General features: G+C 40.1%; 4 protein-coding genes across 4 annotated transcripts in view; 2 read left to right on the top strand and 2 right to left on the bottom strand.

The window, feature by feature from the left end:
- Positions 1-756: 756 nt before the first annotated feature.
- Positions 757-7,390, bottom strand: atg3 (autophagy related 3). Its single transcript, XM_008279782.1, has 12 exons — positions 7,207-7,390; positions 6,882-6,923; positions 6,742-6,791; positions 4,984-5,054; positions 4,713-4,820; positions 3,979-4,031; positions 3,800-3,884; positions 3,681-3,715; positions 3,429-3,581; positions 3,098-3,225; positions 2,601-2,669; positions 757-2,469 (listed from the first exon to the last, which is right to left on the bottom strand). The coding sequence occupies exons 1-12, from the start codon at positions 7,276-7,278 to the stop codon at positions 2,388-2,390; spliced, it is 948 nt and encodes a 315-aa protein (XP_008278004.1). The 5' UTR covers positions 7,279-7,390; the 3' UTR covers positions 757-2,387.
- Positions 7,391-8,077: 687 nt separating this feature from the next.
- On the top strand, positions 8,078-13,514 carry cars2 (cysteinyl-tRNA synthetase 2, mitochondrial). Its single transcript, XM_008279779.1, has 15 exons — positions 8,078-8,412; positions 8,498-8,548; positions 8,624-8,741; positions 8,830-8,901; positions 9,628-9,733; positions 9,819-9,899; positions 10,275-10,404; positions 10,674-10,807; positions 11,274-11,341; positions 11,453-11,519; positions 11,654-11,792; positions 12,134-12,257; positions 12,526-12,624; positions 13,025-13,240; positions 13,330-13,514. Exons 1-15 carry the CDS (start codon positions 8,210-8,212, stop codon positions 13,414-13,416), a joined length of 1,695 nt encoding a protein of 564 aa, XP_008278001.1. The 5' UTR covers positions 8,078-8,209; the 3' UTR covers positions 13,417-13,514.
- Positions 13,515-13,987: 473 nt separating this feature from the next.
- Positions 13,988-17,998, bottom strand: arl6ip6 (ADP-ribosylation factor-like 6 interacting protein 6). Its single transcript, XM_008279778.1, has 4 exons — positions 17,629-17,998; positions 15,795-15,848; positions 15,298-15,430; positions 13,988-15,208 (listed from the first exon to the last, which is right to left on the bottom strand). The coding sequence occupies exons 1-4, from the start codon at positions 17,864-17,866 to the stop codon at positions 15,115-15,117; spliced, it is 519 nt and encodes a 172-aa protein (XP_008278000.1). The 5' UTR covers positions 17,867-17,998; the 3' UTR covers positions 13,988-15,114.
- A 516-nt stretch (positions 17,999-18,514) lies between these two features.
- The window catches only part of arhgap1 (Rho GTPase activating protein 1), a 26,764-nt gene continuing 25,661 nt past the window's right edge, over positions 18,515-19,617 (top strand). The window contains exon 1 of the mRNA XM_008279776.1: positions 18,515-18,590. The gene's annotated coding sequence lies outside the window, so the exon portion shown is untranslated. The remainder of the gene's footprint in view (positions 18,591-19,617) is intronic.

Raw genomic sequence — 19,617 nt, 5'->3', positions numbered from 1 at the left:
TACTCACTGTTGGATCATTTTTAACTTCAGTATAAAGTTCTGCACCGCTATGGAAATAGAACAACCATAAAGAAGGAGAGAGGACTCGGTATTACACAGTTACAATGCCATTAATTTCATTATTTTATTTATAACAATTGACAAACCCAGATTCAACTTGTGCAAGTGTTACTCATACTGGGAAAAAAAATAGGTTTCCCATCATATTTAACTACTTAAATTTTTACAATCTCTACAAACTTCTTCACACAATCAACATAAAGATATTTCACCATGCATCTTCCAACAACTAGCTTTCTGCATTTATTTTATTTATTCAGTATGCTTTGTTTTCCTGTTATCTCCTATGTACTTTGTGCAAACACAGCCTGCAGTTCAATTTTTTTTTGTCATGCGACTGTTGGTCACTGCTGAGTCATCCATGGCTTCTCAGCTGTGATCAGGAGGGCAGAGTATTTAGTTGTATTTACACTATTTGGTGCAAATGGTTTATTTTTGAATAACTTTGAAATGAGACATAAAATGATTTTAATGACTAGTGACTATAAAACTACATTAAAATGCAGCTTTATTTAAATAACATGATCCCACAAATCCCCTATGTTAAAAAGGAAAAAAAAATTACACAGTTCATTCATATTTTTGGAAGAATATATTGAATATTTTGAAGATACTAAAGTTAAGAGGGACCTTAAAGGATTTTAGATCACTGATTGTACCCCTCCCTGGCAACATAAATAAACAAATACAGCATTCTATTTGTAATATTTGGGAAACTCTTTATTGATAAATGTACATTACTTTGAAATGGTCAAGTGTTGCCACCAAGCAATTTACATCAGAAGACTGGACCAACAGGCACAGGTACAGAGTGAATATTTAATCCAACCAACAGACAACAAGGAGAGTAGAGTGCAGATTACTGTAGCAGATGCTTTATTTGACTGTTTAAGTACTGTCAGAAACGTGTTACTGTGAAGAGCCAAATGTAGTTTATAATCCATAGTTGTGTAAACAACGTAGCTGAGAAATCTGTTGCTGATTTATTGTTACACCGAGAGGTTTGTGACAAAAGAATCGTGAAAATGCTGCACAGTGGAGGTCGCAGCAAACCTTCACATTACATTACACATGGAAAAGCAAGACTGAAAGAAATTCTCAAGGTTCTGACACAAGCTGCAGGAAAAAAGGGAAACTGTCCAAAGTTGAAGTGAAACACACAAAAAAGCTTGCAAGTCAACCATAAGTACGACGGGTGAGTGAAGGGGCCTCAACACATTCAGATTCTGCAGCATTAAGACAAAATGGCATCAAAAGCTGATTTAGAATGAGGTTCAGAAATGACTCCTGCAAAGTGCATTAGAAGGGAAGCAATAATACCCACTGCAGTGAAGCATGTGAACAATATTAATAGTCAAGAAGCGCCGACTGATGCGGCTTTCCAAACCCACAGATTTGACACATTTTCTTCTGAATATTATTTGTAGTTGTACAATGAAGTAGTTGTGCAGTGCAGGCCCATCTCGCTCACTGTTCTGGTTCACTCTCAGCTCAGTGTTTACTGCAGCAGGCAGTGAACAAGCTGTAATAGCGCCACCTGCTCAGCAGCAAACAGCAGACAGACACAGTTAAACACAAGCTGGTGAACACAGTGCAGCATTTAGCAGCTAAAGAAACAGTTATTTTGTCAGGAGTTCGTTTAAACCGAAGCTAAAAGGAGAGTGAATATTGGGCTTACATTCATGAGGCGTCACAAACAAAGTGAATGCTGTTGCTGTGCGGTTGCCACATTGTTGACAGGTAACTTTAGAAAGCATCAATGTTGTGCTTACAGCTTTTTTCTGCTGCAAAATCAGAGGCAGTTTGAATTTCTGATACATTTTACTGTATGCACTTGGAATAGTCTGTTTTCTGAGCTGTCGGGATGGCTGACACTTTGATGAGCCAGATTTAATTCTTGTCTGAAACAGAGTTTGAACACAGCATCTTAACAGGAGCTTAGCGAGAGCTCACCACATTGTGGTCACAAAGTCAAACCTGTAAAGAAACATCAGAGGTATCGTCCAACTTTTTTGAGACGTAACCTCGTCTGCAGATTTACCCACAGTCAGATGAGAGGATGGATATCAGCTTCACTTCTGTGAGCAAAGTACAGAGATGTCCAGGGTGTGGTTAGCCTAGCATCGCATCAAGACCGGAAACTAGGGGGAAACTGCTAGCCTGCTCTGTGACGAGTGAAAACACAAAAGTAAATAAAGGACTCAAACTGCTGCTGATGGAAATAACATTGGTCGGACTTTGAAGAAAGTTTTATTGTTAATGCCATAGCTCAACGTAAAGAGATGAATCTGATGATGATCCTCTTATCTGATCTGCAGATGATGAAGCTACATGGTGAAGTGTCTTGTGTAATCGTATTCTATTGTGGGAATGACAGCCTGCACAAACTTGAGGAAAATCAGAAGATACCTGAAAGTCTCAGTTAAGGAAGGGAAAGTATGATGCTGTAACACACTATTATCCCCTCCCATATTTAAACAGTCAAACTCTCTTCTCACCAGAGTAAGACCTCAGTGTGGGTTATAATCATAAAAGGATACATATGCACTCCGAGTTCTCCTCCTCCTTCCGCCACAGTCTCAATGATCTTTTTCATCACTTCAGCATGTCTGAAAGAGAAATCACATCAGCAAAAGGTTGCAAAGAATGAATCATTGTAGAGTGTTGAGTTGTGGATTGCAACAGAAGAACGAGTTTACATTTTGTATCAAGCGGTTGTGGTGAAGAGTTTCATTCAATTTATCGTAACGTCACAATGTTGTTGCTGAAACAATATATCATGCAGCCTGAATATACACTGACTTCCTGTAGCTGTGTGTTCACGCATGCAGGAGTCAAATCGCTCAGTAATGTGCTGCCAACTGGTTTGGTGAGTCGTGTGCATTGATTTGAATAGAAACACTGTAGATGTGATTGGTCTCGACACACACAAACCCATTGGTCACTTTTACGTTTGCACAATACCTTCAGTAATTTATATGGGTGTGTGTATCTAAAGAAAGAAAGTTAGGGGGGGTTTCACATTTGTTTCTCTCACCTGCACGGGTGGACAGAGCACATGGCAGGTGGAGGAAGGTGGGGGTGGTTCTCAATGGTGACCGTCTTCTTCACGTGGTCCTGGCTGATGTCCTCGTACATCTGCTCTACAGTCAGCTGATGCTTGTCCTGGAAGACACATCTTGATGAGCCCATTTTATCTTTACTCTGGAAACTCTCCCAATCCTAAATGCCGAATGTTTCTTACTGAAGCTTTCGGCAAACGAATATGACACTCTGTAACTTTATATATAATCTCAAATGTGCTGTAAAATGTTCCCATTGGCTCAAGATAAACACTTTACAGAGCAGCATGTTGCCCAGGTACATACTTCATCATATCCAAACAGCCAGAGTCGAGGGGTCTGGTAGTATTTATCATATGTGATGTACAGGTCATATGTTCTAGTCTGAAGGATGGCATCTTCACTCCCAGGTTCTGCTTTGGCTTTAGTTTCTACCATTTTACTGGTGTCCAGAGTCGCCTAGGGACACGAGACAAGAGTCAGCTGCTTGTTGGACTGATGATGATGACTGACGTTAGGTAACACAATAAGTGAAACGCTGCCCTGCTTTGAGCTTACCTCATCTGTTTCCAACAGGCCACTTTCCTCATATTCTGACAAGAAAGCAGAATGTAAGAATGTGAGGAACACCACAAGCTGCTCGGAAGAAATAAAATGACTGCTTCATTATTGAATACCTTCCATATCTGCTGCTTCTCCATCTTCATCTTCCTCGTCATCATCATCACAACACGCTGCAGACGTGGCATTCATATTCTTGTCCTAAGAAAATTCAGACTAATTAGTTTTTGGATTTCAAATTCATTCGGAATTCACACAAAATCTTTTTTTTTTTTTTTTAAATGGCGAAACATACCTTACTATTGTCCAGTGAAATTTCCCTTACAGCATCTGTGACTCCTAACACACCTGCAGAAACACATTCAGATCATCTTTACAAACTCTGGATGCCCTGAAACATATCAGTCCTCTGAACCAGAGGCAGTTTCTGGGCGTTCTTTTGCTCCTGTCACATTTTTCCTCACTGTGGGTTATTTTTCCCCGCAATATAAAGTCCTGCACCTCTATGGAAACAGCACAAGCATTGATAGAAGAGGAGAGAACTCAAAAATGTCTTATAATAATGTGTAATAAACAAGTTACAAAAATGCAGAACAAAAAAACCCTGGAATCAACATGTACAACATTTACTGTTCTTAACATTATTTTAATCTAATTTTCATCTGGCATTGATTCAAACAAACTGAAATGATTAAAACATTGCTCTTAAAATCTCCAAACAACATTTGCTCCTGTGTAATACGACACGCCCATGTAACATTAAGTTGGACGTTGTATCTTTGAGAAAACTAGTATTACCAGATACGTTCCCCAACAACTTTCTGACTGCTAAGCTTGTTTTTAGCTCACAAAATGATTAAAGCCTTGTTGAGCATTTTCAGAAGTGAACTGTCAATCACAGAAATATGCTGCCACCCTTCTTAAAAATCCATCCAGCCCACATGGGTTTCTGACACTGAAAAAGCAGCACTAGATGCAGCCATGTTCAGGATATATGCAAAGTATTGATGCTGAGAGACAGCGTCCAACCTGAGTTGTGGTAAGTGTCCACCCAGCCTCCGTCTCCATCATCCTCCTCTATGATGGCTTCCAGCTCGTCTGAATACTCCATCTGTTTACAGCGCTTGTAACATGGAACTGCAAGACAGTGAATATACAGTAGGAGGAAGTTAAACATGGCTAAAAGTTATTACCAGGGTAACGATTACAACTTGCTGATGTGACAAAGTGAATGTGCCTGACGTTCAGACTCAGTGAAGGACAATGAAGCAGCTGTCTCCACTTTAAATCCACCTCTTACCATTGCGTGTCAGGAGAAACTGTTTATCCGGAGGCAAATATGGCTTCACCTTCACTTCTTCTCCAGTGGCCCTGAAGAGATGGAATCACAAGCATAGAAACGTTTTATTTTTAGATCAGGCCATGCAGTGTGTGTGTCCTTTATGCTGCTGTGGTGCTAAAAGAACTGTCTCAAAATGCCCAACTTTTGTCTTTACCAACCACTGTTTTAGATTTTCTTTAGAAAGCAACACATGCTGACTGATTAATGCAAAGCTGTATTTCAAAGCAACACATAAAAAATGACGGAGTGGCAACTTAAGGAATCTTTCAACAATCAATCTCAAAGCTAAAAAACACACTATTCTATAAATGTGCGTGTAACATACAAGACACAAAAATGAAAATAACATGTTTTTTTTAGTAATGCACCAGAGGATGACAGCACAGCAAACTGTGTGATGCAATTTTGGTTTCTCCAAGTTGGATATTGCACTATACTGTGAAATTCAACAACAAGAAAAGAGAAATGAGCACATTTTGGAAACACACAACAGGTCACTTATTACTGAGGAGTGTATCATTTTACACACAATCCTATTCAATGCTGAAAGTAACATTAAAATGCAACACCACCAGCACTAACCACTGACATCACTACCGGCAAAGGTCATACTGACTACTTAGACTAAGTTCCAAAATATCATTTAATCAGACTTTATTTATACTTTTCATACAAATACAAAGTAACACAAAGTGCTTTTAGGGGTTTTCAGATGGTTTTAAACTGTATTTACAAACCACAGAGTTTGCGTGAGTTTTTTTTTTTAAATGACAAATGACAAGTATCTCTAACCCTGCTTGAGGGGTGGTCTTGAAAACAGGTTCAACACAGCCTGGCTTTCTTTGTTTAAGCTGGCTAAACAAAACCCCAATCAGAGATAATGGGTACAATGACAGTGGTTTTCTTCATCAGGCTCTGTGCCTGACTGATGGCGTGCAGCCTACTTCAGTCAATAAGAACAGGTTGTTATAATGGAGAACTTTGAAGAATATAAAAATTGATTAAAGTTAAAAGCCCCTTTACTGCAAATGATGCAAGAGAGGAATGCTGGTGGAAAATTGTTAATGGTGCACATTAAAATAAATATTTTCCAACTCAGTGCACTCTCAGTGCAGTCGCTTATGACTCATGTGACAGCACTCTCAAGCTGTCTTGTAAGTATAAGACAACTGGTGTCAAGGACTCTTCAAACACAACATACTGGTGCGCTTTAGACCTAGCAACATTCTGAGACAGAAACTTGCTCCCCCTGAGGAAAAAAATACCCAAACAAAAGCGGAGCAATGTTGTACGTACAATCCAATGACGTGAGAAGCGCACAGACTTATACGTAGGGGAGACTAATAAACAGCAAGAGAGCCAGATCCTCAGGACAAGACTGAGCTGTTCAAACTTTATCTAAAGGACAAAGGATAATGCTTTGCAGACGGTAATGCTTTCACCACCATTACCACCTTGAGTCATCGCTCACCAGGCAGTTTCACAATCATCATCTTGAGACGTTCATAACCATTAGCTATGGAATTTGGAGGTGACTATATATATTGTGAACTCCCTCTCAGTCAGTTGGAACTTAAGATGCTGTTTAGATCAGAGTTGAAATGTCTCCAAGAACAAAAAGAGAAGTCCAGTTGCTTTTTACTGAAGAAATCACATCACACACATGCCCCATGAGAAATTCATAGATGTGTGATCCAGCTCCAAGTAGACACTCACCATTTCCATGTGGGGCAGTGATGAACCAGGTGATCTCCAGCTGCAACAAACTGAAACACAAAAAGAGAGCAATAAGCATGAAACACACACACATGCGATAAACTAACAGATCTGTGAAAATGTAAGATGTGCATTCTTACCTCTTCTGGTGTAATGACTCCAGTCTCTTTGAATTTCGATTCCTGTGATCAATAACAAAACTGCATCTTAGAGACACACAAACACTTTCAGTTCCAGCTTGTAAACAGAAGAGCTGCAGCGCATTTAGCTTAACACACTCACGAAGGATCAATACTTCATAAACCTCAGGTCTTCACTGTTAAACCGTGTTTAGGTGAACAAAAACGAGCACCGTGACACATGCTACTATAAGCTACTAGGCAGCACTGACATGTTTTCATGAGTTCCTGATATCTCCTCCTAGCTACCACCTATCAACAAGCTAGCTGAGTAATGGAAGTTTACCTTCAGCACAGGAGTGAGGAACTCGGCCACTCCCAGAGCGGTGCCCTTCACTGTGTTTATCACGTTCTGCATCTTCAATAATTCCTCCTGGATAAAGCGAGAGCTTCTTCTCAAACCGTCCTGTCAAAATTATTCTGACATAGCTGCTCAGAGAGCCAGCAAGAGCAAATCACATGATACGAATCAACACTTCCGGTATTTGACTCTCGCGAGAACATGCGGGAAGCTGAAGTTTGCTTCCGATTCGTTGGTTAAGGGAAAAGTTGAGGGGAATTTGACTTGTAGTACTGAGCGACAGCTTCTCTTGTTGGACATCTTTAATAACACTTAATGGTTCTGAAACCTACTTTCAAATTTGCGAAACATTCATTCTATTTGTAAAAACACAAACAAATCAACAGATATCAGCCTTTGCGGCATTTTCACAATTACAATAAAAGTTTCACTGATCAAAAACTATTATATGAGGGGTTTTAAATATAGAGTTAAGAGAAAAATAAATAACAAAATCAGTGAAATCTCTGATGAACTCTCAGATGTTCCATTTTTTATATTTTCATGAATAGAATTAAGTTTTTATTGACCAGAGACTTCAGCCTCTGACATAATCTAGTCCAGGTTTTGATTTGCATGTGTATTTGTCTATACACATGTAAAAAGAAATATATATATATATATATTTTTTTAAGTTCATTTATTTATTTAGCAATTTCATAAATTGTAAAAAACAAACAAAACAAAACAAAACAGCCACTTAGTGCTGTAGGTTAATTTTCCCTTAACTTTCTCCTTAGAGGGCACTTGGGCAGCAATGAATCAGAATCCGACTTCAGCGTCGTGGGAAGTGTGGAGGTGACACAAATGAAAGTGCGTGAAACCCCAGCATTAGGCTAAACAACATGCATATTAATGATTATCTAACGAAACTTTAGCTGTCAGTGTGCCAGTGGAGCAGCGAGGCTAAGCTAAGCTAAGCTAGCTTGAGACGCAGCGGGGTTGAACTATGTGGAGGCTCCCGGTGAGGTCGCTGGAAGCAAAGGTCCTCGGCGGGGTTTTGAACACGTTCAGAGCAAATGGAACCTGCTGCGGCGTTTCGGGGAAGAAATGGGTGAAACCGAGCGGGTTTGACACCGGTTTAAAGACTTTCAACAGCCTGACGAAACAGAAAGAGCCTCTGATTCTGGCTAGAGAGGGGGTCGCTACCTGGTACGGCTAGCTCTGTGTTTATTATACACTGTTTACATTCATAGCAGCTTATTAACCTGCTCTGTTGTGTCCATGTGGTGTTCAGGTACAGCTGTGGACCCACCGTGTACGACCACGCTCACCTGGGTCATGCATGGTAAATGTGAACACACTCACCTTTTGCACAAACAGTAAGTAACTGAGCTAAATCTGAACCTGTGTCCTGTCACAGCTCCTATGTGAGGTTTGACATCCTGCAGAGGATCCTGTCCAGCTTCTTTGGAGTCACTGTCATCCACGCCATGGTCATCACTGACATAGATGACAAGATTATCAAAAGAAGCTGGGAGGTAAACACCACAACAGATCATGACATCTTATGGGTGCTGTTTTTATTGTTGAAATCATGCTCATTCACAACCTTCCCTTGTGTGACAGGAGAATATTTCTCCAGCCGTCGTAGCCAGAATGTATGAGGATGATTTCAAGAAGGACATGCTGGCATTAAAGGTGTGTGTGGGATTTGATTTACGGACTACTGTACTGTTAAAGCTGATGTAAATCTTTAAGATGAAGTTACGTGAGCTGCATTTAGAACAGCACAGTAATGCAGTGAACAGTAGTATCACTTATACATTGCAACACATCTACTAATTTAAATACTTCTAAGTTTAGAAGTAGACTATTTAATCCTGTGAACAATCAAGAGTGGATACTTTAGAAAGATTATATTGCTAAAACATGCACCCAAGTAGAAACTTAATGCAATGTTGGTGAATACATCTGCGATCACTGAAATCAAGTTTCTAATCAGGCTAATTGCGTAGACCTCAGCTGAAAAAATAGTCTTTGAAGAATGATACAGCATCCCTGCAGAAATTTGGTATTCTCTATGCTGACACGGGTTGAGTGTGTCATCAGAAATAAAGGTGGACATAAGAAGCTTTGACTTCCTACTGTGGGGCCTGTACTTTTAATGTAGTAAATACACCCTGTTGGTTTATAATTTCAAATAAGAGCACATATCCTATTGTTTAAAATAGAAGTACTGTAAGGCGATAGGATTTTGAATTTAACATTCATATTGTACTCACTTCTCTTGGTGCTCTTAGAACAGCATGTTAACCTATAACTTTGTAATGTGCATTAAAACACAACACATCTGTTGTGAGGAACAAACTTCAGCTTCTGTGTTTATTTATTAACATGTCTTCATGTTCTGTCGTTGTTTTTGAGGTGATTCCTCCTGCAGTGTATTTAAGAGTCACTGAGAATGTGCATCATATTGTTGCGTTTATTGAGGGGATCATCAAAAATGGACACGCTTATGCCACAAAAGAAGGTGAATTATTAGGACCTCACACTTGGTTTTTTTCTGTTAAGACCAAAGTGCATGAGTTGACATTTGTGAACTTGTCTCGTTGCAGGTGATGTGTATTTTGACATCCAGTCCATTGGTGACCGTTATGGAAAGTTTGTGGGAGCTGTGGAGTCTCAGGGAGAAGCTGGTCAGTGTTCCTGCTGTGCTTTAGTCACATATACTACAATATAAGAGTTATTAATGTTTGTCAGATCCCATTGACATGGGTAATTTCTTAACAAAAGTGCAGATAAATGTTTTTTCTGTAGCCTATTGAAATTAAAGGATTAGTCTGTAATACATATAAAATATAAGTGCAAATATCAGGACAGTTTTGTGATGAAGGTTTTTTTATTTTGACACCAATTCACTGCAACTGTACATCAGTTTAAATACTGATTATCAGTCTCCTTGATTACTAACAATCAGATTGATTGATTGATTGATTGATTCCTAATTCTTGGCTGCTTTTTCTGTATTACACGGACTGTACTGATGGATAACAAACTGTATGCTTCTCCAGGCAGCTCAAGTAAACGAGACCCGAGGGATTTCGCTCTGTGGAAGCAGTCTAAACCTCGGGAACCGTACTGGGAGTCTCCGTGGGGCAGAGGAAGACCAGGCTGGCACATTGAATGCTCGACCGTCGCGAGGTTTGGACTCACAACAACCTGCTTGCTTTATGTAGTCTGACGCTGTGCTTTAGTCCATGCTTGTACCTTTCTGAAAACTTGGAACATGTTCAGTTCTTCAGTACAAAGTTGCTTCATTCACCTAGTACAAGCTAAAGTCAGCGTTTCTTTAGTCTTCAGCAACATTCTTCATGCTGTGACACATTCAAAAGTTTGTGCTGTCACGAAGACAACAAATGAAATCATGACTGATTAAATAGCCGACTGTTTGCTCATGTTGTGTGTCTCAGCTGTGTGTTCGGGAGTCAGCTGGACATTCACTCAGGAGGTATTGACTTGGCCTTCCCTCACCACGAGAATGAGATTGCTCAGAGTGAAGCTTATCATCAGTGTGGACAGTGGGCAAACTACTTCCTCCACTCAGGTGAATCCTAAAGCTCCCACACTTGGCTTTTTGCAGAGGATGCTTTGTGTTTATATGAATGTTTTTGCTTCCTACACACAAAGCTATTGTCAATCCTGTATTCTATTGTGTCTACTTTTGTCGTTTATGAATTTCCACTATACATGACCAGTTTTGTCGCATTTCAGGCTTCACTATAACGCTGTTCTTTAGTTTTCAAGGCAGTTTTTAGTCTTGTGGGCTCATTTTCACTGCACTATAAAGTCCTCCATCTCGATGGAAACAGCACAATCATGGCTAGAAGCAGAGAAAATTTTAGAAAAACTTGGAAATCATCGGATTTGAAACTTTCCGACAGTCCTTAAACTAATCATGTGTGACATGCGGTTCCATCAGGCATATAGTTGGAGTTATTTTTTTTTCTGTTAGTCTATGAGAACTCTGAACTCAGCTCTGCAACGACTGACTATTTTTTATTGTTTTTTAGGGCACTTACATCTAAAAGGCAGTGCAGAGAAAATGTCTAAATCTTTAAAGAACTATATTACGATCAAGGTAAAGTCCTCATGAATTATTTATCACTTATTGAGTTTTGAGACATAGCAATGATCTTCTACACTGTCTGTTCAAGTTTGTGGAAATGATCGTTTCTTTGTCATCCACCAGGATTTTCTGGAGTCTTACTCTGCCAATGAATTCCGGATGTTCTGTCTTTTGACCAAATACAGATCAGGTGGGAACAATAAAGGAGTTGTTGTGAATGTCTTGGTTTGGATGTAGCTGCAGGTTGTTGCATCCAGTGCATCAGAAAATAGCGCATTCATGGAAATCATTTCAACATTGTGATGTCCCCTGATGTCTCCACAGCTATAGACTACAGTGACAACAGCATGTCGGAGGCTCAGAGCTCTCTGGGAACCATCTCCACCTTCATCCACGACGCTCAGGCCTACATGAAGGGTCAGCTACAGTGTTCACCAGTGCAGGAGGATTTTCTCTGGGAGAGGTATCGGCTTCCTCTTCAGTCTGATTCTTTCCTATAAGTTGGTATTAACCTCTGAAATCCAAGCAGTTTCTGGGCCTGTTACATTTTTCACGGCAATATAAAGTCCTGCATCTCTGTGGAATCCAAACAACCACAAAGAAGGAGAGAGAGCTGTTCTGTTTAATGTAACAAAGTTATCGTGCCATGAATAAGGTTATGGAGAACAGATTGGCTGCAGGTTCTAGGCTCTCCACATCCATCAGTGATTTTAAACAGCACCTGCAGATCCAAAGTGCATCAGGTTGTGTGTCTGTTAGGAGTTTTACATCACTTAGATGTATTCCCTCTCTGTGTTTTTTCAGGTTGGCTGAGACTAAATCCACTGTGCTGAAAGCTCTGGCAGATGACTTTGACACACCGAGAGCCGTCAGCGCTCTGATGAATCTGGTTTATCACGGAAACTGCCAACTGCACCCTGTTTCTACGGTAACTCAGTGTGTCTGACACAGCTGACCGACATTACTTAAAGGTTACAGTAGCACTAATTCTGATATGTAAATCAGTGTTTGTCACCAGAACTGTAGCTAAAATGCCAAGGTTGTCCAGTGTGGTTAATTAAAACTAAGACTGAGATTGCAGACTAAAACAAGTTTGTGAACAATTCAGTGAAACCCCAGATGTAAACGGTTACAATCTGAAACCCAACCCTGGCTGACATGTTGATTTCACCGGTGTGTGTTATGTTTCTGTTCAGTCTGATGGAGGAGCCCGGAGCCCTGCTGTGTTTGGAGCCATCACCACCTACATCAGAGAGATCCTGGATGTGTTTGGGATCGATCTGCTGCACAGTAAGGTCAGGACTGATGGATTATGTGTGTCGATTTTCAGATTTGTGTCATTTGAGGAGGCAGCAGGACGGTGTATGTGACTCTGAGTGAAAACAAACTGTACTGCGCGTTCATGGTAAAGGAACAGTGCCTCGCTGATGTTTTTTTAATAGTGTTTGGACAACAGTGGAGCTCTGTAGCTACAGGGGAGTAAAATAAGTCTGGCTTTGATACACAGCCAAGAGCGCTGGGTTCATTTTAGAGTGGGAGGGCTAAAAAGTGTCTAAGTGTGTGTTCTTTTTACATACAACTTAAAAAGAAAGCGGGACAGAGGTATAAAGTGGGGTTTCTATGTTGGGCACTTCAATACTTATTGGTGGGATACATTCGATGTTCTGATTTCTTCCACATATTTCCCCTGTGCAGGAGGCCGATGTCCTGAGCAGCGGTGGGAGCCTGCAGGCCGTCGTGGAACAGCTGACACATTTCAGAAGTGAAGTTCGAGCGTTCGCACTCACTCATCAGGATGATTCAACCACTGGATCCCCCAAGAAACCTGGACTTTACCCAGACAGAATCCCCCTCCTCAAAGCCTGCGACACCCTCAGAAATGACCTGGCACCCTTAGGCGTGCTGATAAAGGTATGCTGGTTCATGTTGAAATGAAAATGTGGATGCAGCGTTTACTCCCACAGGGAAGCTGGACTGATGCATGTTTCATGTGTTTCCAGGACAGAGGAGCCACCTCCACGTGGGAGATAAAAGTGAGTCAGAGAGGACAGAGGGTCCAGGATAAAGGCCAGGAGACGTCCAGCTGAGATACATCCTACCTCTGAAACTGACCATTTATTTTAGGCCTGTGGACTCAACCGAGAGACTTGAAAATAAAAACCATCCTGATTTCATAACAACAGGAGCTTACTCTCATGTTCTATCATTCTAAGGTGGTCACTAGTTGTGTGTTTTTTGGTATGTGCAGGTTTGTATGATGAAGTTGATCACAGAAGGCACAATATTTTTCCCCACATTGTTTTTCTTTTCAAGATATTTCTTGACCTCGTTATCACCAAGGCAGCAGTAATTATAACTTAAATCGTAAAAAAGAAAAAAACGTAACTTGAATTTGCTTGACTTTTTTTTAATGACAAAAATTAAAAAAACATTAAATCCACTTTTTTAAGTACCCACAGGTGTTACCAATACTGCAAAAGCCCAACTGTGGCTCTTCATAGCATAGATATTTTACAACCTCTGCAAATTTTGTTGTTCACTTTACTCTGCACATCAACTCTAGAAAGATATTTTACTGGATGTGTCTTCCAACAACCAGTTTATAACCAGTCTAAAACCCCGAACTGTCCTGAACATGAAACATGAGAAACGCTGGTGCATACTGATACAAGCTGTAACTACTTTAATTCCATTTACACATGTATATAGCAGTTACATCATACACAGAAAATTATGAAGACAACACTTTCAGAACTGTGAAACTAATTCAAACCTTTAATTCTTTTGTAGTTTGTTTTCCCCAAAGCTGCTGCATGTAATTCTGTGACTACAAGCACTTTGAATCACCGACAGTCTGCCATAGCCAGCTCTATATTCAGTGCTGCCTGCTTCTGACAGGCACTTTCACACCTTGAGGTGAAAATTCACATGTTCTTGAGCCGCAAGTCTTCAGTTCTGTGTTGTTGGCATATTGGGCTGTCCACAGCAAAAAAACATATATAGGGTGCATTAAATCCTTATCGTGCTGGAATATTCCTCTTCTGCAGACCGGTAATCATCTTGTCAGCCAGTATTTTTTGTCTTACTCCACCAAAAAAATGTGTTCCGATATTCATCGTGCTTCTTTTCATGATCTCAAATTTTGCCGTTTTGTGCCAAAGAGGAAGCAAGGTTGTTTCACTTGAATGCCGTCCATACAGGTAGAAGATATGCAGCATTCTTCGCACTTGATGTCACAGAAACTCAAATCAAATGGAAAACTGATTTCCTTTGATAATCCCCGTGCCAAGTCTGAGAGCACCTCCTCGTCTGAGCTAGATGGTGAAAGCAGAGCATTGTCTGTGGTGTCACTGCAGGATTACAACTATACTGCAGCAGCTCTGATTAGTGGTACTGTTAAGTGGCTCATTCCATACCTCCTCATTACTACTGAAACTTTGTTTGTGTGGGTCAGCGCTTACAGATGTGTTCAGTTTCCTTGAAGTTTCTACTTTAGGGGCTTTATTTTCAACGCTTTGAAGAGGAGATACTCAAGAGGTGTACTTACTTCCTACGTATACTGTAAATACTGTATGGCATTTGAATTATACAATGCCACAGCCCTGTCTACACTGTTGGTAATACATGGATCAAGAGTACCTAATAACTAAACTTCCATTCCAAACTTTTTGTTTAATGTAACACGAGAGAACGCCTTAGATGTCTTTACACTGTTGGAGTACAGTCGCTGCCCAGTACTGGAGAATTGTCCGCCTGGAGGTTTCTGGTGAGGTTGTGCCCGTGTGTCAGGAGAGGCTCCAGATGACGGTGAGCATGGCCATGATGCCGTTAAGAACAGCAACCCCATAACTCATGTGAAAATCGTGGCCGGATCCATCTCTGGAAGAAAACCCACAGAGAGAGAGACAGACATTGGTTCCTGTTTTTAATCATCAAATGTAAAAGGTGGACAAGTACTCGTGTGTTACCTGAAGTGTGCCAGTGTCAGCAGCGTTGGGAACACCATGCCAGGCTGGTACGAGTTGAGGTAGGTGAAAGTCCATGAGAGGACACAGCAGATACATCCCACTAATACTGACAGCACCAGGATACTCCAGAAACCTGCACAAACACACTCCTTTTCACACACTTTTGTTCCAGGCACATCTCTTTATTAAAGCTGGATGCAATCGACCACGATTTGGAGCCACAACAAAGTGTCTGATTACTTTTGTATGTGTGTTAGTTGGAAGGCATTACAGCAATCAGAAACTAATTTGATTATCATTTGTCGTTTTGTCAACAAAGTCGTTAAAAATGTTGTGCTCTACTTTTTCATTTTAGTGAAATGAGAAGTATTTTCCGGCATTTTAGAGCTAAAACAAGCCCGTATTGGTGTCTAATGTACACGTAGCTCAATGTGAAGTCAAAACTGTGCATGAAGAAGATTAAAAATATCCTGATGGAGCAGTGGATCAATACTCACCCAGCATCCTCTGTTCAGTCCCATCCTCTCCTCTCACTCTCTCTGCTCGCAGCTCTGAAACAGTCATCAATCAATATCACAACTTACAAACAACAGCAGCATCACGACTGTACACACAGCAAATCAAATACTTCAACTGGTTTGTGAAAATTATGGATTTTACAATAGTGTACTGAATGGCACCAATTGAATTACTGTTGCTGTCTTCTTTCATAATTTCACCAAATGTTGGAATATAGTTAAAAATAATCGGGTCCAGTTTCGACTCATTTCTGGTTCTGTCAGCCTCATCTCTCCATTTTCATAAGCCAGCAGGAAGTGAGTGGACTTTGAGTCTTTTCAAGGTTAAAATGAACTTTCTCTGCCATGGTACAGTTCAGATCAGACTCCCTGGAATCTGATGATGTTTCTTGTTTGTAAAAAATTTCCAGTGACTCGCATTTTGCTTAATAACAAACGTGATCTTCTCAAATTACATTTCACATTGTAGAACTGTAGGTGACCAAGTTTGAACAGACAATGCAGTCATGAGCTGACCATGAGCTGATTTGTATATTTTCAACAACATACTCAAATAAAATATTTGAAAACTGGTAAGATTTTCTTTCGTGAGTGGAAATAAAGCCAGCAGGGATTTTATTCTGAGCTCTAACCAGGGGTGGATTCTGATGTCTCAACTAGGTGGGTGTCCTGAGCAGAACAATGACATTTTTGACATCCTATGTGTACTTATCTTACATCATTTAATAGTAAATTTTCTTCTAAGTTTCCATCAGCAACTAAAAAAGCGCACCTTTAGCAACCATGGCTACAAAAAAAGGCCCAAAGCGTTTAATGCTATAGCCCCTGAATGGTGTACAAAAATGAAGACTTTTTAAAACGTTTTAAATGTTTGTTTTTTGTTTTTTTTTTTTACAAAAATGAGAATGCATAAAAAACTACAATGAATCTTATTGTTTTTTGTGAGTAGCTGTAGTTAGATCATTACTATGACAGAATTCTCTGCATTTTTTCTTAACTACACAGACCTCAGATTATTATTATCAGCTATTTATTTGGGGTATGGGACTTCATGGGTGAGCTTTTTCTCATCAGAGGCATCTGCATTTCTTCTACTGGACTATTTAAAGGGTTAGTCAAAGTTAGACTCAGAATTCAAATCTGTTTTAATGCCAAGTAGGTTTTCACATATGAGGAATTTTCCAGGTGTTTTACAGTGTATCACCCACAAGTAGAGCATTCAAAGAAGAATAAGTTATTTAAAAATAAAGCACTGCAAGAAAAAGAAAAAATTATTGTTGCAAGTCAAGAAAAAAGGCAATGTCACAGGTGGAAAATAAAATTAATGGCAACAAGCATGTCAAAAGCACAAAATCATACACTTTATATAAATCTCACTGTAATATTAATGTGGAATATTGGGTAAGTATATAAAGAAAGCTGGATGATCTTACTCGGCTTTGAGAACAGCATTTTAAACTTTATATTCATTTGACTCTGGAATAATTTTAAAAGTTGTGCAGCTTTAATGTTAAAACGTAAACATCTGTTTGCTGGACGGAGCCTCCAATGTGTCAACACCACAACAACGCCTCTGCTTTGCCTGAAACGGTAAGAGAGAGTGACCAAAAAACTATGTAGCCACCAGCCATTTGGTAAAAACACATTATGACGACCTTGCGACACCCCAGACGGAGCAATGCGCGTCCCCTTCCCTGGTTGTTCATAAAGTTTACGAACCATTCAAACCAGTCATGAGCTGATGTTTCAGCGACACTGTGCGCGCGTGTGACACACACCTCCCTATTAAGTGACCACGTGCACGCGCGCTTACCTTTTACTATGGGGTACACGAGCGCGCAGAAACAACCGACAGCGGCCACAGTCACCGCTGAGGCCAGCACCGACAGCACGACGGCGGCCCGGGGTTTGGGGCCATTCCGGGGCGCAACCGGACTCCCAGCGGGTCCCTCTCCGGTTATTCCTCCCATTAGATCTGTACGATGCATATCCCCCGACGAGCCTCCGAGACTATCTCTGAAAACGTCTCTGTCTGTCGCGCTGCTCGGCATTCGGATGCAAAAAACTTCTCTTTAGTTTACATGGGACGACTTATTAATAAACTTTTTTTTTTAAAGCTCGACTGCATATGTTTAACTCTGCATAGTTTACAGTGTAGAACCAGGAACTGTCAGAGCCATTCGCCTACTTCCGCACACAAAATTGTCCCTCAGGCGGTTCCGTCTGTGTAGTTTAAATGTTTTCTCTTTGAAGTTATATTAAGCATTTACTGATACCAGTTTAACCAGTAGGAGGTCTATAATTTAAAATAGTGTAGATCTTAACCTGTTTTATTATTATTATTTAACAACGTAGTTTTATTTAACTTACGTGAACAAAGCAAAACAAATACAAATAAAACATACTGTATTCACTCATCAGCATGATTTGCAGGGAGTTCTTTTAATAACTTGGAGATAAACTAAGATAACCAAATTATTATTCACTTATTAAAAAAATAAAATTATGACAATTATTTACAGAATAACACTGAGAGGCGAAAATGCCCATTAGGTGCTTCAATTATAAATACACCAAATAGCCACCAGGGGGCGAACACATCGTAGATCTCATGAGAGCGCTTTTATTTTGACAGGTTCAGTACAACGTAGATAGAACTGCGTACGTTTAATTTGAAAACCGTAGAGTGGAAGAGGTGTAGCAGGTTTGTTTCTGTCAACAGATCTTCAGACGCCACAAAGCTCATCGGCTGATTACAACAGCTCCACACTGACGGTAAATAACTACCTGACCGTGCTGTGACTTTAATGCTGTTTAAATGAAGCTCAACGTGTCCGGAGCTAAACGGTCCGTTAGCTTGTCGTGGTCGCGTGCGAGTCGTGTATCATGAGGCTAATTTGTTGATTTGTTACACTGCGGTGAAATGCTGTAGCTAAGCTAAGCGTAACTTCAACCTTTCTCGTCACTTTGACAATAAATTCTCCCAAAGAATAGCAATCTTTCCAAAAAAATATGTATTCGTCTGCAGACATATTGCTAAATCAACCTTACCAGTTTGCTAGGCAGACTGCTACTGCGTTTGAAACATTCGTCAGCTATTGTGGCTAAGTTAGCCTGTTAGCTTTTGTTCAAAAACAGCTAAAATCTTGTAAGATATTTTCTTTAACAGACTTGTAAAGTCAAAGTAAAGGAACTCGGTTACCTGATGCTCACTTGTTGCTTTTATCAGTGGACTATCAATAGCTACATTGCTAGCTTCAATACTGCCTCCTGTCTGTACGCGGAGAGCACCTCGCCAAACTCCACTCAAATTTCTGTCTGTTTAAAATGTGATTGCAAATTTGTCATTTGCATCTTTATTCTCGCCATAGTTTACAACACTTTTCTAATCATACGGCTACTTTTGAAAATTCTGCATACATTAAACCTCCCAAATATTTCGTGTTGATAAAGAATTACAGTGTACGTTGAGGAAGTCGCATCAGCTGTCACTGATGTGACTTCCACTGATACACACCACTGTGTAGTTTTACTTTGTCACATGTGAATTGGTATCATGTTGACAGACTTAGTGTAGCTGCTATACCTGCAGTGATTATCAATTACTTGTCAATTGTTAAATTAGTCATCAGGTATTTGATAACTGATTAATCTTTTCAAAAAAATTTTAAAGGTAAAAAGTCTAAATCTTCTCATTCCAGCTGTTTAAATATGATTATTCTGCTTTCTTTCTTCCTGTATGACAGTAAACTGAATATCTTTGGGTTTTGGACAGAAGAAGACATTTGTCGACATTTTTTTT

This window comes from Stegastes partitus, unplaced genomic scaffold (genome assembly GCF_000690725.1).
Source record: "Stegastes partitus isolate 25-593 unplaced genomic scaffold, Stegastes_partitus-1.0.2 Scaffold170, whole genome shotgun sequence".
Classification (NCBI taxonomy): Eukaryota; Metazoa; Chordata; class Actinopteri; family Pomacentridae; genus Stegastes; species Stegastes partitus.
The sequence above is the reverse complement of the archived record's forward strand: the minus strand, read 5'-3'. Positions and strand labels throughout refer to the sequence as shown.

What these genes read in the sequence shown, in the direction of transcription:
- atg3 (XM_008279782.1), bottom strand. Translation starts at nt 7,278, where the DNA reads ATGCAGAACGTGATAAACACAGTGAAGGGCACCGCTCTGGGAGTGGCC. An exon ending in CACTGCCCCACATGGAAATG is followed by an intron (nt 5,055 to 6,741) that starts GTGAGTGTCTAC and finishes CCATCTCTTCAG; the next exon opens with GGCCACTGGAGAAGAAGTGA. An exon ending in AGAAGCAGCAGATATGGAAG is followed by an intron (nt 3,716 to 3,799) that starts GTATTCAATAAT and finishes CTTTCTTGTCAG; the next exon opens with AATATGAGGAAAGTGGCCTG.
- cars2 (XM_008279779.1), top strand. Translation starts at nt 8,210, where the DNA reads ATGTGGAGGCTCCCGGTGAGGTCGCTGGAAGCAAAGGTCCTCGGCGGG. An exon ending in GAATGCTCGACCGTCGCGAG is followed by an intron (nt 10,405 to 10,673) that starts GTTTGGACTCAC and finishes TGTGTGTCTCAG; the next exon opens with CTGTGTGTTCGGGAGTCAGC. An exon ending in CCTTAGGCGTGCTGATAAAG is followed by an intron (nt 13,241 to 13,329) that starts GTATGCTGGTTC and finishes ATGTGTTTCCAG; the next exon opens with GACAGAGGAGCCACCTCCAC.
- arl6ip6 (XM_008279778.1), bottom strand. Translation starts at nt 17,866, where the DNA reads ATGCCGAGCAGCGCGACAGACAGAGACGTTTTCAGAGATAGTCTCGGA. An exon ending in CGTGTACCCCATAGTAAAAG is followed by an intron (nt 15,849 to 17,628) that starts GTAAGCGCGCGT and finishes TGACTGTTTCAG; the next exon opens with AGCTGCGAGCAGAGAGAGTG. An exon ending in GACTGAACAGAGGATGCTGG is followed by an intron (nt 15,431 to 15,794) that starts GTGAGTATTGAT and finishes GTGTTTGTGCAG; the next exon opens with GTTTCTGGAGTATCCTGGTG.